The 18,493-nt window shown below is 38.8% G+C and overlaps 1 protein-coding gene across 2 annotated transcripts; it reads left to right on the top strand.

Moving 5' to 3' along the window:
* Positions 1 to 31: 31 nt before the first annotated feature.
* Positions 32 to 17,554, top strand: FBXO8 (F-box protein 8). Of its 2 annotated transcripts, XM_077302446.1 has the most exons (7): positions 414 to 781; positions 1,455 to 1,525; positions 6,642 to 6,978; positions 9,535 to 9,661; positions 11,915 to 12,033; positions 15,640 to 15,836; positions 16,911 to 17,554. In XM_077302446.1, exons 2-7 carry the CDS (start codon positions 1,510 to 1,512, stop codon positions 17,096 to 17,098), a joined length of 984 nt encoding a protein of 327 aa, XP_077158561.1. In that variant the 5' UTR covers positions 414 to 781; positions 1,455 to 1,509; the 3' UTR covers positions 17,099 to 17,554. The 2 variants fall into 2 exon arrangements, with proteins under 2 accessions (XP_077158562.1, XP_077158561.1); XM_077302447.1 differs by lacking the exons at positions 414 to 781; positions 1,455 to 1,525 and adding an exon at positions 32 to 210.
* The last annotated feature ends 939 nt before the right edge of the window (positions 17,555 to 18,493 follow it).

Below are 18,493 nucleotides of genomic sequence, written 5' to 3' on the forward strand. Positions count from 1 at the left end.
ATTTGCGGCGACGGTTGCAGCGGTGACAGCTAACGTCGAGGATCGAGCAGTCCGCGCGTGGAAGGGGTGACGGCGGATGTTTTCGCGCAGGAAGCCGGAAGCCAGGTGTCGCCGCCTGAAGCCGCTTGACCCACTTCTCATCGGCTGAGGCTCGCGCACCAATTCGAACCCGACTCGTCGCGGCGGCGGTTGGGACCGGAGCTAGCGCAGGTAACGTGTCGGACGCCCCAAGTCTCTGCTCTGAGTGGAAGTGAGAGACGGGCGCTCTGGCCAATCGCGGCCCTCGGTTGGCGGGGAATTCTTCTCCGGAGCCAATCGTGAGAGGAGAATGCCGCTGCCCAGTTTTCTCCTCCTGGGTGCCGTGGGGCACAGCTGGGTGGGCGGGGGGGGGGGGTTCCTTGGCTGAGAGAGTTGGTCGCGGCCAGTTTCACCCCTGCAAGGAGGGAGGCACTTCCTTGGCAAAAAAAGAAAAAAAAAAGGGGGGGGTCCCCCTCCTTTCCCCGTGCTCATTTGTTGCCTCGTTTGCGGGGCTTGCAGTCGGGAAACGGGAACACGTCCACTTAGTTAGGCCACAGCCCTGACTATGCTTGTCTGCGAATATCCGACGGTTTTAAACCTTGCCTGCGAGTGACTTGGTCTCTGGTGTTCAGCATTGTCTATCAGGGAACCAACCAGGAGTGGATCACGGCATCTGGGCCGCTTCTGTTGGAGATAGCTGAAACCTTCTAAATGAAACTCATGTGTTTAACCATACCTGCCATTGAATGGGCCTGCCTTTAACGTAATGGTTTCCTCCTTTCCTTAGTATTAGGCTGCTATTTAGAACTTTGCTAAAGTTTGAGACAGTATTTTTTCTGACTTTACAGAGTGTTTATAAAAGTGGAGGTGGAAGATCACATCCATTTGCTTTAAATCAGCTACATAAGTCAAACGTGCCTGTATGACATTTTCTACCATCACCACAGGGTCTTGTATTCACAAGCACTAGTTGCTGTCAAACTTTCATAATTGTGCCCATCATAAAGGTGTATGCAAGGCTCTTTGCTGCATGTTGGCATGATTTGCATCACTCAGGGACAGACTAAATAATTATGTTGTCAATCATTTCTGCTTTAAGTGTTTTATGTATAAAAGCGTGCTGGTAACAAAAGAAAGTAAATATTCCACAAGTATTACATCCTAGATGCTTAAATCAATGGAACAATGACATAAACACATTTTTAATGTGCTAGTTATGTGTCTCCTGTGACTCCATCTTGGTCATATTCAAGCTTTTAAGCTTACTATATCTTTTGGTACATGTTGTTCCTGCATCCCTGGGCCGTTGGCTATGTGAGCCTGGGAGAAATAGGGTTTAGGCTATGCTGGATGGTAGAAGAAGGGAATGTGGCTATGAGGAAGGGAGAACTAGAGTTCCTTTCACAGCTCAGGAGTTTTCCATTATATGTTGGTAGACCTCTGAGAAGTGGACCTGACTGTGGTGTTTCTGTATAGCTTTCTCTGTACAGCATGGCTCTTTCACAAGGTAGGTTTTATCCCAGTCCTTTGGTAATAAAATGCTTATGGACAGTGTGTCCCTCCTCTTACATCCTTTTACTGTCCCCTTGTGTGTGAAGAGCTCTGATTGCCCTCAGTAATCAGGCTACATTTATGAAAAGAAAGCTCTTTATTGAAGAAATAACAAAGTTGCCATCACAGGGATTTTGCTAAGACTGAAGATCCTAATCAAACAATTCCTTTATCTACCCTTTGTCCCTTGCCCCTCCCTGCACTAAACGGTTTGGATTCAAAGACAGTCTCTGTATGAAGGTGCCTGTTGAGATTTAGAGTCCTGGGAAGAATGACCATTCCCAGGTGCATCACAGGAGGGAGGCAGGAAGCTTGAGGTCTGGTGCTAGCTACATTTATACCTACTCTAGACAATAACATAAAATTAAAATGGAGGTAACAGGGCTGAGGATCAAAAAGCCCCATATATACCCCTGATGGGAAGCACCATCTAGCACCAAACTACTGCTGTTACAAATCCTTGAATTATATCAAATGCCTTTAATTTATAGTTTCATGACAATCATTGGTTGAGGTGTAATAATTTTTATCAATCTGTTTTTTTCTGTTCAGTTAGTTTAACACAACTTATATTTAGTAACACTACTAAATCCATCAGTACTTCCAAATACTCTTATTAGGACGTCTAATCATAAACAGTATATAGGTGCATTCCAGAGTATCCCAGTTTTTAAAGATATTTCCTTGTCCTTTCTGCAGCCTAAGCCGATGCATATTCAGTTGAGCTTTTTTAAAGCTAAGTGTGCATACATACGCAAACATATCCTTTTAGGATTCTGTTATGATGCTGATGCTGCTACTGTAGTGACCTTTGGTGGCTAGTCCCCAGGTCTAGGTCTGAAAAATGGCAGCCTCTGAAGATGTTCACAAAAGCAGTGCAAAACCCTTTATTTGAGCAGAAGGATATATACATGGCATCTTGTTTTATGTTGCTAAAGCTTATCAAATATTATCTTATCACCTGCCTTGAGCCTCCCAACAGGATTATTTTACATTTAATTAGCAATTGTAATTAAATTGAAATTTTGCTATTTCAGATGTGAACTTTGCATCATAAATTAGGGTGCAAAAACACATGGCATAGAAATTTGTTCTAAGAAGAGAAGCTTTTGTTCTGTCAGTAGCAATTATGAAGGGATCTCTTGTTTCTAGATTATGCTTGCATATAATCTGGTTTGTGCAGGATTGGAAATTTTTTAAGAATATGAGTAGTGTGCCATTGTTAAATAATAATAAACAGGTAACAAAAATATCTTAATTTAATCCAGTTTAGTTCTACAGTTATAATTCAGTATTTGTGTAATGCCCGTCATATGTTATGCATTTCTACTGAACACTGATGTGATGGTGTTGCAGAGGGAACAGAAAGCACGTTTGCTGTTTCTCCATATTTCCATAATTTCTGAATTCTTTTTGCACTTTGATTAAGCAGGCTATCTTTGTGTCTGTTTAATATTTAAAGGATGTAAAATGCTTTGTAACTAGTATTGACTGTAATGAACATTCAAAGTGCCATCCTAGGCAGAGTTACACCATTCTAAGTGAATTAACTCTTATTAGGATGGTACATAAAACAGGTACTAAACATTAGTGGCTTTTTTTAGATTGACAGTGCTTCTGTAGATGCTTAGGGCCGTGTTTATTGCACATTGTCATAATAGTTATGTAATTATCTCAATATTACAATAATAGAAGCTATGGTGGACCCTGTTTAGACTTGTTGGTGTAGTCTGGCATGAGATGTTTTTGACTTGTTGAAAGTGGGATACACACATCCCATTTTTGCTGGTTCGCAAGGTTGATAAGAACTTGATGTAAAGCTTGTCTGACCTATATAACTGCTTCTAGAGCTATCAATGGTTTAGGAGGGTGGAGCTCTTTGAGACCATTTTAGTTATATGTACAGTATTTGCTGGCATATAAGACTACTTTTCCCCCTTGAAAAACATGCCTCCAAGTGGGGGGGTCGTCTTATACGCCGGGTGCACTTCAGTTGGGATAGACATAGCTGCCCATAGTGGCCCATAGTACTGTATTTTGAGTGGAAATGTTGGGGGGTCATCTTATACTCCCAGTCGTCTTACACACCGGCAAATACGGTAGTTCATATCTTTTATTTACTTTTATGCTAGATTACTGTAATGCTTTCTTTTTCTCGCTTATGTTCTATGCTCATTTTTCTGCTGTGTGCAGACATATTTTAGAAATCTAAGAAAAGCCATTAGACCAACTTTATAATAAGTGATTGCTTCTTTTTCATCACAAAGTGGCAGTTTTTATTGTCTAAGTGTACATATATTAAAAAATAGAAGGATTTTCCAGGTTGGAGTTTGAGGGTTGAAATCCTGTTCCTCAAATAAATTGCCTGCGCAAGCTTCACTGAAATGAGTTGGTTTTATTATGAGGAACTCTGAGCTTGCACAGCTTTCCTTCCTAGTAAATACAACCTATTATTGAAATACTTATTGTAGGTGCCTAATTTACAAGGTGACCAAACTAGACTTCAGGGACATTGGTTTTTCATTTCAGCATACAATATAAAATTACTGGCAAGAACTAACAAAATAAGTTACACAGTTTTGCATATGAATTCTAGTTTGTTTGTTTGTTTTTTTGACTTTTTAAAAATAGAGCCAGAGGTCTGTGTGCTGTGATTAATTTTTTACTTTTTGAATTCGCTTCTAACTGAAAAACATCAGGAGAAAAATTAGGGTTATCTTCATTATACTGAAAATAAGGCTGTAGTCTGTTGTGCAGTTAGGTTGCTTAAATCCTATTGAAGTCAATAGGGTTTAAACAGCACAACTTAATACAGACATGCAACTTTAGTATATGTTGCCACAATTCCTTTCCCAGGGCAGTTTGTTTATATAGGCAATGTCATTGCTCCCTTGCCTGTATCAAATGCCAGAGAGAAGCAAAAGACATTCAGAGTCCTAGACCAGCTGTTCAGTAAGTAGTCTTCAAAGCTGGAACCCATAAAATATCTATTTATTTTAACCAGAAGAAGAAGCAGCCAGTTGTGAACAGTGGCTGGGATCCAGTCCTCTTTCTCCCATGTGTGGGTGGAAGGAACTTCCGCATGCACACAGCAAAGGAGGGGGTATTTCCTTCCAGCAACAGTTCCTTGCACCTTTTGGGTTGTTATTCCAAAGGACAACCCCCCCCCCCCCCGCAGTGTGAGTTTTCTAGGAAGGCTGGGAACTGCCAATAAATAGGAAGAGCAATAAACCATCTGCAGTTCTTTGGATCCCACCCATAACAGATTAAAAGAGGAAAAAATGGATAGAGTTAAACTGAGTTACTACTAAATACAGAACCAGAGAGATGCCCATAGGACCCCCACTGTAATACAGGACCATACAAGCTGAGAAATACTGATTGTATGCCCTATAAAGTTTTCCTGGTTTTATCTACATTTCTGGCATGCTGGTTAGCAATATGTGTTATGGTTCCCTTGTTATAGCACATCAAATAGTAAAAATCCAGATTTACTTCTACTAGGAGCTCAGAAGTGTAAAATACATTTGCCTCCCGATAAACTTACAACCCTCCTCCCCCAATTATCATCATGCAAGGACATTCACCATACTGTAAGCTTGAGTGATAAGCCTTTTTTGTTTGATTTGACATTTTTTTGGGGGGGGGATATCGGAACCAGCATCTAATTTTTAAACTACATGGTGCCTGGGAATTTTTGTATATTATTGTCTATCTTCAGCAACAGCCGCTTACTTGAGAGAGACAGGGAAAGAGAGCGCAACTGTTCTGTAATCTGCCAGTTTGGTATTTGAAGGCTACATATTCTACAAATCCATTTTTAGTCAATCACACTTCTAAAGCTTGCATCAGTTCTTTTTTAAAAAATGAGCAGTCTTTTTAAGACATTCCTATATTGATATTACCCAGTTAAGATAGAATACCAAAACTTTTCTAGATAATCATATTTGAGTGGACTTTTCTGTAAGACATATAGAGAAGCCATTGATTTCCTTTTTATGCACTGTTCACAATTTCATACTTGAAACTATCAGACTGAAACTAGTTCTGTAGGTCTATATCACAATGAGTAAATGTTTCAACCCAAAATAGGCTGGATTTATGCAGAAACCAAGATAAAGTTTCCCTCCTGTTCTGCATTTCTCTCCTGCCTCCATTGCTTAGCCTGTGTATGTTCTTAACTAGTAAGTTTGTGGCCATAGTCTATAGTTATTTTATGTCTTTTTAGGTTTTGTTTATATTTATATCTGCTTTGTGTGGATTTCAAGGTTGATGGTTATAACTGCTTTCCAGCTCTTCTGTGCCATATCGTATTAAGAGTTGGACTTTTGGTGGGTTCTATAAATTACTATTAACAGTAAACACCAGAATCATGACTTCAGGTTGCCAGTGACTGCTTGGAGTTGGATGAATTTTAAATTACTAATACTGCTCTGAAAAATATGAGATTGGATTGTAAATGTAAACATACAGATCCACTACCATTTTTCCCCTCTAGATTTTCCTGGCAGATGGAGAAATAGTCTGTGGTCTTGCATCACTAGTCAGTGGTGAACACTCAAAAGTAGCTATTGTTCATTGTTTAATAGCAAATGCAGCATAAGCTTTGCAACTGTTTCCCAAACTAATGTAATAAATAACATTATTTCGTTACTGTGCTATGAATATTGCTTACAGTATTTGCTGGCCTATAAGACTACTTTTCCCCCCTGAAAAACATGCCTCCAAGTGGGGGTGGTTGTCCTATACGGCAGGTGCACTTCAGTTGGGATAGACATAGCTGCCCATAGTGGCCCATAGTACTGTAATGTAATGTAACAAACTCTATTTTTGAGTGGAAATGTTGGGGGGTCGTCTTATATGCCCAATCGTCTTATACACCGGCAAATACGGTAATTGCTTTCATTCTTCATTTCTGGCATGAAAATTGTAATCTTATGGAATTAAGCATATTTATAGGCACAGAACAGTGTTAGGTCTACTGCTTTTATAGTTTTATTCTTACATACAAATAGGAATAAAGAGCAGGGTCTTGTTTATTTAACTTTTTTTTTTGTACTTTCAATCTACAGTCTTGCAGATGGGTCAGGGTCTGTGGAGAGTGGCCAGGAACCAGCAACTGCAACATCAGGGATATACAGGGCAAGGCTATCTTTCAAGAGAGCATGGCAGAAGAATAGCTGCTAACAATGTTTCAAATGCAAACCATCGGAAAAACGCCCAAGGGGGCATTGACATTTACCATCTGTTGAAAACTCGGAAATCAAAAGAACAAGAAGGGTTCATCAACCTGGAAATGCTGCCACCTGAGCTTAGTTTTACCATTTTGTCATACCTGAATGCAACAGACCTCTGCCTGGCATCCTGTGTGTGGCAGGATCTTGCTAATGATGAGCTTCTATGGCAAGGGTAAGTTAATGAGAGGTCATACACACAGGCTATTAGGTCCATAGTTTCTTGTCCACACCACTTTCTTGTTTAAACAAAACATCAGAAGTGAAAAATTGCTGTACAATTAGTGTTAATTAAATTTTTTCTTGCTTCTATTTAAGCAAGAGTTGGTTACAAAAGTATCAGCTTAAACTTGATAAAAGCAGAGAATGATTGAAATCCAGAAGCAGTTAATTATTTTAATGGAGACGCAGAAAGGAGTGATCACACAGAGAGGCATTACTTATTTCCAAGGAGGTTAGTGTTTTTGCAGATCTCATGATAGAAGTTGTTAAGACTGTGCTACTAAAAGTCTAGTGGGCCTGTACACGTAACAGGATTCCTAGTCCAGAAGCCATAGTAAGTACTTTTAGAGCTTCAGTTCAGCAGAATAAACTTTAACACTATTCATGTGCTTAGTAAAATACAATAGTTGCTATCCCTAGTCTACTTTAGAAAGCTTAAGACCTAGTGAGCTCTACTAGTGCAAGTATTTTGAAAACCAACACTTTGGGCCTTAGAAAATGGCCATATATCTGGAAAAGAGCATAGTTTGATAATGATGTTGTATATGCCAGTAACATTGTGAAGTTGTGGGAAAGTTGGCTTTCCCCTCCTGTTTGCAAACTGCTTGCTAATGCTGGAGTAGCTGTTCACAATGGGCAGAATGTGGGACACCTGACATTTATACAGCTTCCAGACATTACATAAATGTACATTAAAATGTATACATTTCAATGGACTTTAAATGATAGCCACAGTTATTTTGGCTTTTATTTTTCCATAGACCGTATATATTTTATGTCAGCTATGTGGCTTGGCAGTGGGATAAAAATACTAGAGATAAATTTAATATTTGATCTTCAGTGAAAGCTTGCGTCACTAATGAAATTAATAAAAATATGTAACAGCTGTAAGCATGTGTCAGTAAAAATTACTGTGTTCAAGATGTAATGATGATGCTGGTGTAATAGGATTACTGCTGAATGGGGTACTCCTGGGAAAAACCCAGTCTAGAGAAATCACTGCTGGGTGGGGGGGAATGATAGAAATGTACAGTTATGCATGTGGTGCAGAAAGTGGGTAGAGAAAACTTTCTCCCTCCCATAATAGAATTTCACCCAGCTGTTCAGGAAAGGTGAACGGAAATGCTTCTTTTCCCAACAAGTAATTAAATTGTATAATTAATTGCCAGGTCATGAGTGTAGCTGGCTTTAAAAGGGGATTTTATTCTCGAAGGATACGTCCTCAGTGGCTACTAGCCATGACAAGTCAAGGCAACCACCACATATCATCAGCAAACCTCTGAATACTAGTTCTGTGAGAACCACAAGGGTGTCTTTGCTCTGTCTGCCCTCCACAGCAATTGTTTAGGCATTGTTTGAAAGAGTAGATGCATTGTAGGTCTGATCCAGCATGGCTGTTCCTATGTTCTTAAAATGACATACTGGCACACCATTGAACAATGGGAGGTATTTAGAATTAGAAGTTAATTCCAGCATGGTAGATAATATATGTAATATTTTTGTTAAACAAAATCCTCCAATTCAATCTATAAAATTGTAATATGAATCATTGTACAGGTCAGAAATTAACTGTTTTAGAAACCAGAATAACAAATGGGGAGAACATGGGCAAAATTTTCCAACAGTTTGGCCTACATAGAGCTGACAGATTTGAATGAAAATGCTTAAAATTATCTTAGTCAGGTTTGTGTCAAACATTCTTAATGAATGTCTTTACTGGATTTAAGAGAACATTATCACAGGTATATAAACAATACAAAGAATGCTAGTAATTTAAGCATCATACTGATTATATATTTGGCTGAAGGGGTTAAAAAAAAAGCATGGGTTTGTGATCCTGAATGCTCCCACCACCAACAACCACACACTAGTTCACATTCCATCTCTGGAATGATTGATTCCCTGAATGAAAAGCAGCTCTTTACTAATGTGTAGTTGGGTTATTATTTTTAAAATTCAGGGTTAGGGTCAATTGATGTTTACATTACTTACTCAGTCTCTGCAGTATTAATGAGCCTGTTAAAATGGGAAGCCAAGTACTGGACTGCACTGTTAAGCTGTTATACTATGAAGGCTTACATGTGCTTTCTTTTATCTGTTGAGACACTGCAGTATGTAAATTTAGGCATACATGTATTTGGAAGGTTTTGAATCTGAACATTGCTGTTGATGCGCTCTGACTGCATGTGAAAGTGTTTCTTGATTATAACCAGAGAGGTTAATTTCTCAGTTGTTGCATAAATCCTCTGTACTTACAGTGAAATCCACACTTTAAATTATCTCGTCAAACAGAATGAAACATTGGTACCAAAAGCATATCTGAAGCTAGAGAGCAGCCTCCTAGACTGAAATAGTGTTGCTAAAGTATGCCTTAAGCAGCCTTTTAAAATGTTACTGCAATATTGTGTAAAAATATTCAAGGAATCCATATACATTTACAATAGGTTTAAAAAGGAGATAGAACATGCCATTATTTTCACACTGAGCATTCTTCTTCAACTTTTTGTAGATTGTGCAAATCCACTTGGGGTCACTGTTCCATATACAATAAGAATCCATCTCTAGGATTTTCTTTCAGAAAACTGTATATGCAGTTGGATGAGGGAAGCCTCACCTTTAATGCCAACCCTGAAGAGGTAAGTGAAGAGCAGCTGTCATTAGAGTAGATAATAATTTTTATGTTTTTGTTTAAGTTTTCAGTTGTTTTTAAAAGCATAACTTCCGAAGTGTGGCATTCATCCCATGGACTGTTTACACACTGGAGGTTTCAAGCCGGGCTGCAGGTGGGGCAGGTTGCCCCACCTCTTCCTGCACCCACATGGGGAGCTTTTGGCCTGGTGCACCTCATCCGCCCTCGATTTGTGCTCCTGCACGGAAGCTGGGGCAGTGAAGTTCTCAGTGCATAAACAGTTATGATGAGCATCTAGAGAATACTGATCACTAAAAGCTGGGATTTTGTCCTTCAGTGTTTTTTAAAATGTACATTATATTGAGATACATTTGAACTTCCAATCAAATGTGTTTAAGATTTGAGGATGAGAGAGATTATCTATATTACATTCACTCATTTTAGGATTATTAATGAATTATCCCATGTTCTTGCACAGTAGAGAATTAATAGATGCAGTTGGGGCATAGTCCAACATTGCAACCTCATGGCTTTTTTCTGGTTTTTTTTTACTGAAAGGATAATATGATGTGCACTGTTCTTACTTGAAGAGTGCCTAAACAGAGATAGTGCTTCTGGTGTTTGTTTGTTTTTTTTTATCTTGAATCACATTTGGAATCTGTCTTAGAGGCTATGGTGTACATGACATCTGTATGAGTTTTCCATGTATTTATATCTCTCATCATGTGCATTTTCTAATGGCCTGTTTATTTTTTCTGTCTTGTAAACCTGTTTTGTTGTTGAAAACTACTTCAGCTATGAAAGATAAATGTTGGCTCAAAATGTTGATTTATATGCAGTGAAATAACAACACATTTTGTATTCTGATATTCAGAAGTTTTAGGCTACTGTACTCAGATATTTAGTCAAATTCTTCTGAATAAAAGCTGGGACATTATTCATGCAAAGCAGATGCTTTGCCTCTGAGGCACAGGCCTTCTGAACATGTGGTTCCTTTATTTTTATAAATTAAAATGCAGCATTTCACTGACTTGTTAGACTTCTTAGGTGCCACAGATTAATTTGTGAATGAACTAGACTGAAATACCATCAATTAACCCGTTCTTGCAAACTGATACACAAGTGCAGTATTCCTTCACGTTATGACAGCAACAAGTATTACTGAAGTGGTAGAAGCAGTTGTTGGGACTATGGTTATGTTTCAGTGTGAGGGTATCATGGAATCGTATGCCAGGGCTAGGTAATCTATCAGTGAAGTTTCAAATGGGTAGCCGTGTTGGTCTGAAGCAGCATAATAAAATCAGAGTCCAGTAGCACCCTTAAGACCAACAAGGATTTATTCAGGGCATGAGCTTTCAAGTGCAAGCACTCTTCGTCAGACTATGATCTTCTTATCTTCTTATATTCCTTGTCATGTAAGAAGATCATAGTCTGACGAAGAGTGCTTGCACTCGAAAGCTCATGCCCTGAATAAATCCTTGTTGGTCTCAGGGGTGCTACTGGACTCTGATTTTATTGTCAGTGAAGAAACAGCTTATAGGAAGTCTTCAGACCACATTACAGACCTCATCCCTTTGCCTTTTGCAATGTAATATCATAGTGAGGTCCAAGATACTGAAGGAAGCATTTAGCACCAATGTTTCATTTGTGCAGCCTTTTAAAACATTGAAAAGAGAAAACAAAAGATCTAGAAAATTTGGTTAAATATTTCTGTAATATGGAAATAATAAAAGAACTGTAGAAATTACATTTTTATGACAAATGCTAGGTCTGTGAGCTTTCTGAATACATTTTTAACATTTGGAATGAGATCTATGGCTTCAAAACATGTACAATGTACATATGCCTGTACTGGAACATAAGCACAAAATTATACATTTATCCCATATATGTCATAACTTGCAAGTGTCTGTTGTAAAACAAAACAAAAAGGCTGATACATTTTGGATTAGATTTCTTTATGAAACCAAGTTAAAAAATTCAATATGGGTTCATAGGAATCATATGTCTGTAATGTTGTCTTTTTACAAAAGCAGTGCTTGTTGAGGCAAGCATGTTTCTTGCTGCTGTAGTACATAGAAAAGCTCAACCTTAATATTTTGTATGTGAATAATTTGGATTGAGCATGTTCAAATGTAGTTCTAGAGAAAGAAATTCAACATAATGATCCTTTATAATTGTTAGGATTTATTCCATACCAAATTATTTAGATGAACCTAAAAAGCTTATCTTACATATATAAAACATCTCTTTGTCCCAGGGAGTCAACTACTTCATGTCCAAGGGAATACTGGATGATTCACCAAAGGAAATAGCTAAGTTTATCTTCTGTACGAGAACCTTAAATTGGAAGAAACTGAGACTCTATCTTGACGAAAGGTAACTTGATCATGAAAGGGGGGAGCACTATTCCATTTATTTAAAATAATTGAATTAAAATACTATGGAGTAATGGGGTAGTTAGCAATGATGAAGCTCAGGATATTCATTTCCATTCTGTGTTCATCATTTGACCAATAAAGTATGCTCAATTGAGCAAAAAGGTATCACTAAGAAATTACAGACACCTAGCATTGGTTAGTTTAGGTTGCTGGATAATATGGCTCTGAATTTGGACTTTTTCTCTTATGGATCAAATGCTCTAAATTTGGCATAAATTTGGCATAAGTCACTGTGTGTTACACAAATGGCATTTGGACACCCTCCCCCAATATTTCTAGGATCAGAGTTAATTTTTATAATCATGTATTAGACAGTTTTACTTAGATTGACTCTGGATTTTAAGCAAGTATAGTCACGTGTAGCTTTCACACTCCCCCAGTATTTTGTCCACATATCATATTCAGGGTTTGCTAGTAACAATGCTACAATCTCCTTTTGTGCCACAGGAAGAGGGACAGTAGCTTAACTATAAGGAAACAGTACATTGAATTAACTAATAATCATTGGGGAAATTGTTTTTTAATTCACTAAATCATGTGAAGAAACAGAGTTGTTGTCTATGGACAGCTCTTCTGTTTGCACACAGAATTTTAGGGTGCTACAGGGGTATATTCTTGCTCCTCATCTTTGGTTGATCACAAATCATTGTGTAATTCTGGACATACGATCTTGACAGACAACTTTATTAGATTAATTGATTGATTTGATTTTAGGCTGCTCCTCCATGCACATCAGAGATAACAGTCCTGTTAATGTTTAGTTCATTGCGTACCATGAAACAAGAGAGGCAAGAGCCTCTTTCAGTCCATACCATGAAAGTCTACATTCAGTCTACAAAAGTTTTTCCACAATCATCCTGTGTTTTTCTTAGGTGCTACAGGATTTATTGTTTGTCGTCTTTTGAATAAATGTTTCTTGTTTGTCTGCTTCTTGAGTTTTTAAGTAAATGAGAGGGGCATAATGTGTCAAGGAGCTGCCTTCTCACAATCAAACATGTAAACAGGCCCTTAGCAACTGGAAACTGATTACTCCAAGTGTTGTTCAAGCAAGAAATGAGATAAGGATAGCCCATGGATTAAAAGGGTATATAAGGATGTTAGAGATTTTTTTTCCACTTTAGGAAAGCTTGGCTCTTCAGTGCTGTCACTTGCAGTGGTGATTCCTTTTGTGACTTGCTCATTCTTTCCATATTGTCATTAGTTCTCTTCTTGCCCTGTCATTTGCAGTTTTGTGTTTTATCCAACATACTGCTAAATATGTCACGTGTAAGAACCTGTAAATATGTTACGTGAAAGGACCTGTTGTTGGTTAATGTTGTCTGTAGAAGGCTTCCTAGGTTTTAAGACCACTCATTTGTAATGTGAATGTGCAAATATTTGAGGGGCGTGCAATTGTGTGCATATTTACTGGGGATGGAAACATTTTATGAGTAAGCATGCATACTACTAGGCCCTGATGAGGATAGAAAATGAATTCTGATGTAATTTTTAAAAATGTATTGCATTTGTATGCCATTTTTCCCTAATAGCTCAGGATGGTACATAAGGTCAAAATATATACAGCATAATATAAATAATATACAATTTTAAATAAAATTACAGTGATTTAAAATAATAATGCAAGTTGAGTCTAAAACAATGCAGCTGGAAGAGTATTGGTTGAATATGCACTCTTCATTGAGTCTTGGTTAGGACCTTCATATTTCGGACCAGTTGAAGCTTCTAGAGTCACTTCAATAGTAGCCCTGCATAGAGCAAGTTACAGTAATCTAAACTAGAAGTGACAGTTGCATGAGACTGTAGATAGATCAGATGCCAACAGATTATGTGCTAATTGATGCTAATGTGCTAATTCAGTGGTCCGCAACCTTTTACAGGTTGTGGACCTTTTACAGATTGCAACCGGCGGCAGTAGGGAGGGTGATTGCCAACAAAAGTGCCGCGCATGCGCGGCCCTGCTTCCCTCTCCCCCATCCCACAAAAAGAAGCTTGCCGGGCCGCAAGCTTGCGGCCTGGGAAGTTTCTTACCGCGGGGGGGGCGGGGAGAGGGAGCCGCAGCCCGGTGCCAGGGGACCACCGTGCTAATTGACACATCTGATGCATTTGTGACCTGGGCTTCCATGGATATTGAGGCATCCAGAATCAACCACAGACTCTTGACAATCACCAAAGTTGTTTTGGCCCTGTCAATAATGGGGAGTAGAACTAACTTCCCTGGGGCGTGTTGACCCAGCCAGAGGATCTCTACCTTAGCTGGATTCAGCTTTACCCAATTCTGCTTGAGCCAGTCCAACACAGCCTTCAGACACTTGGCCAAAGAATCTGGGGGTGAAGACAGATGACAGTCAGTCAGCAGATAGCTGGATGTCATCCACATATTGTTGGCACCCAGGTCTGAAACTCCAAACTAACTGGGTGAAGCAGTGCATGTAGATGTCAAAAAACATCAGAGAGAGAATGGCTCCCTGCAAGACCCCACATATTAGGGCCTGCTGCTGGGAGGTTCTCTCTCCTAGTGCCTTTGGAGAAAAGGATTGCAGCCATTGAAAGGCAGTACCCTGAATCCCTGCAGTGACTATGTGTTGGGCTAGTAGCCCATGATCAACTGCTGCTGTTAGATCTAACAGTGCTGACCTACAGCTATCTATAGAGAACTTCTGTGATAGCGACCAGAGCCAATACAATGTTAAATTGTATTACTCATAGTACTTGGATTATATTTGAGTGCTATCGGCTAAAAGGTAGTCTTCAACCTGGATTTTCCAGCTTTAGTTTCAGGTATCTTTCTAAGTAAGCTGCCAATTCCAGCAATTTGGTAAACTGGGTAAGCTGCCAATTTTGTTATGAAAATCTGTTGAAGAGCAGTGCTATGATTTAAAGCATTACATCAGATCTGGTGCCTAAATAAACTTATTTTCATTGGACCTATATGGACCTTCAACTGGGTGTTTTAACTATTAATGAACTGCACTTGCATTTGACAGATAACTGCCCTCCCTGCATATTACAACTAGTTCATCTTTTGAGTCTGTTTCTTTACCCTTATCAAGTTGCACTGATACTCTGTTTCATTTCACTGTTTTAGGAGAATGGCTATATTCCTATGATACTTGTCTTTCTAACTGCTAGTGTTAAATTACATTATTCTGTATTATTTGATTGATCATGATTGACTTTTAAAATATTTGCCATTATACGTACATGGGAAGGAAGAAATTGTGTTTATCAGAGCATTCTCTTTGCATTGTTCTTTGATAGATCAGCAACCTGCTTGAACAGGGACAATACTGCTTCTGGATTTGCCAGCCATAAAGGCTACTTTCTTGGGAGTGAGCCAACACACTAGACATTAGTTAAGAGTAAAATTGCATAGCATGAGGCTAAAGAGTACACTATTTGTTGTAGTTGAATATTCTATCTACTAAAAATGATAGAAGCTTTTTTCTTTTTTTAAAAAAAAGGTTCTATACTGTTTCTGAATTTGAGTGCATGATTGTTTCAAAATCAGGCACTTGCCTTAAAGTCTTTTTTTTCTTCAAATCAGGCGAGATGTTCTAGATGACCTTGTGACACTACACAACTTCAGAAATCAGTTCCTGCCAAATGCACTAAGAGAATTTTTCAAACACATTCATGCCCCTGAGGAGCGTGGGGAATATCTTGAGACTCTTATTACAAAGTTCTCACACAGATTCTGCGCTTGTAACCCTGACTTGATGAGAGAGCTTGGTCTTAGCCCAGGTAAAAAGGCAACTTGTATCTACTTTATATATAGCTTACAGCTCCAGTTTATATTGTAAATTAAGACCTGACTAAATAAAGCTTAGCAATAAGATTAAATGAATTTAGGTTTGGAGTATAAGGCTGGAGCCCCGCATAGATTTGCATGCTTTGTAATTTTAGCATGGCTTAAGTACTGCCTCCTTAAACCAGTTGCTTTATAGAAATGAATGAACATAGTGTGTATTGTATACGGGATTGGGTAGGTGTGAATTCATATTCTTTCTGTTCCAAGCTGTAAGCATGAACACTGGCATTTAGCTCCTCAGACTATTCTTGGACTAAGCTGCTGTGTTTAATGGTTGCAGATTAACCAGAGCTAGGGCCTTCAGTAGCCCACCAGGGCAGGGAATCCCCAGCTGCCACCCCCCCCCACACACACACACACAGTGCCAAGCAGCTGGCTGGGGGGGGGGGGGATGGCATGAAAAATATGTTGTGTGGGGAATTTGCCAGCAACTTCCCAAAGCTCTGATGTCACTTCCCAGGCAGTTTTGTTGAAATGCCAGATCACTGCCATTATTTCTTGTGTATGCTAGAAGTGATGTCACCATGTCTAAGGCAACATTGCCAGTTACTGGGGGACACAGACCTGGAAGTCATAATTAGAGTTATTAGGGGAAAGTATGGTGCAATGACTTCATCAACCCAAGAACAAAGGGATATCCAAAACCCAAATCTGCAGTAATAAAGAATGTTCCTAAAATCACGAAATACAGGTTTGTCAATATGGTACACCATAATAGCAAAGAACAGAATCTCAGTGTTCAGAAGCAGATTATATCTGATAACTGGTTATAGGGACCAAATAGGATGGTTGTGTCCATTGTACCTGAATTCTGAACTTCTAAGAGCAGCTGTAGTTGTTCACTTTGATCTGATACAAAAAGAATTTTAATGTACTTATAGTTAGTGACTGATCTGTATGATACTGTCCTGAAGAATCAAGAAAACCTGTTAGGTTAAAAAGTAACTTTCTATAAAATATAATTTCAAGCTCTCAAAACCACCTTTTTCTTTTCTTTTTTTTCTTAGATGCTGTGTACGTACTATGCTACTCTTTGATCCTGCTTTCCATTGATCTTACTAGCCCTCATGTGAAGAATAAAATGTCAAAGAGAGAATTTATCCGAAATACACGTCGTGCAGCTCAGAACATTAGTGAAGATTTTGTTGGGCACCTTTATGACAATATCTACCTTATAGGCCATGTAGCTGCCTAAAAAGCACAATTTGTTAGGACTTGGAATTTGTAGTTTGACAGAAATTAAAGCTACCCAAGGAATTAATTTTGGTAGATATGGGGGTTATATTAGTGCTGGTCATTCTAACCTCTATCTCCAATGCAAATGTACACAAGCAACTTTTTAGTAGTGATTGACCATGGGAGCTGGGGGGGGGGAGGGAAATGCAGTTTGGTTTTTCTAATTTTGCTTACAGTTTGCACAGACATTGCCATTAGTCTGACTCACTACTGCTTCTGAATGTTAAGCTGACATTATAATTTTAAACTGACAAGATGGTGGACTTGTGCAGTAGATTTGCTTGAGAACTTTAACCAGTTCTTTCTTTTTTTTAAAAAAAAAAAAGTAATGTGTACATATTTAACTAAAGAGATTTATAATCATAATTATTTTATTGTAAAATATTTTAACTAAAGGTTTTCCTGTTTCTCTCTAGCATATGACTTCTGTATTTATTTCATTATATATTAGAGCTGTTATTTTTAATTTATGCTACTGCTTAGAAAATGAAAATAATTTTAATAATAATAGATGATGCAGGGATAAAATCTCTTTGGAACCTGGATAAGGCATAACAAGTTGGTCCATGGTTTAGTGTTAATAATCACTCTCCCTTCCTGTCCTGTGCTATCGGTACAGTCTCTAGGCCTGTGAAGACAACTCATCTTCACATTAACTCATCACAGGGAGAGAACTGTGTTCACGCGCATGCTGGCTCTCATGCTATGCCTGCTCTCTGTGTAAGTGCCTAGTCATCTGCATGGTACATGCATGGTCCTTACTACCCATGACCAATAATGCTGTCTTCCAAATGCTGCTGGTCACAGGAGGGGGCTGTGTGTACTCATGCCAACTTTCCCTTCGTGTGCTGAGAGTCAAAACACAGACAGGTCATCTGCACAGGGCTCTTGTCGGAAGGGCAAGGAGTGCTGCATGATTTATAGGCCAGCAGCAGCATTACAAGCAATAAATTGTTCTTGCACAACTGGCTGCACATTGAAGAAAATGCCAGCTGACTTGATTCAAGTGGATCATTGTGCTGGTCTAAAGCAGCAGAACAAATTTAGAGACCAGTGGTGCCTTTAAGACCAGCAAAGTTTTATTCAAGGTGAGCTTTTGTGTACATGCACACTTCCTCAGATACAAATTAATTCCGTTCCATGACCTTGTATCTGAGGAAGTGTGCATGCACATGAAAGTTCATACCCTTGAATAAAGCCTGCTAACTTGGTGAGACCGCCCTTCTGCCTTTCGACTGTAGCTAGTGGTCATTACATATCAAATTCCACAAATAAGGGAAGAAGGACTCTCTGAATGTGTACCGCTGATGGTGACAAGGGATATGTTTAGAGAGCTATAATTATGTATAATTAT

The sequence above is a fragment of the Paroedura picta genome, chromosome 10 (assembly GCF_049243985.1).
Source record: "Paroedura picta isolate Pp20150507F chromosome 10, Ppicta_v3.0, whole genome shotgun sequence".
Taxonomy (NCBI): domain Eukaryota; kingdom Metazoa; phylum Chordata; class Lepidosauria; order Squamata; family Gekkonidae; genus Paroedura; species Paroedura picta.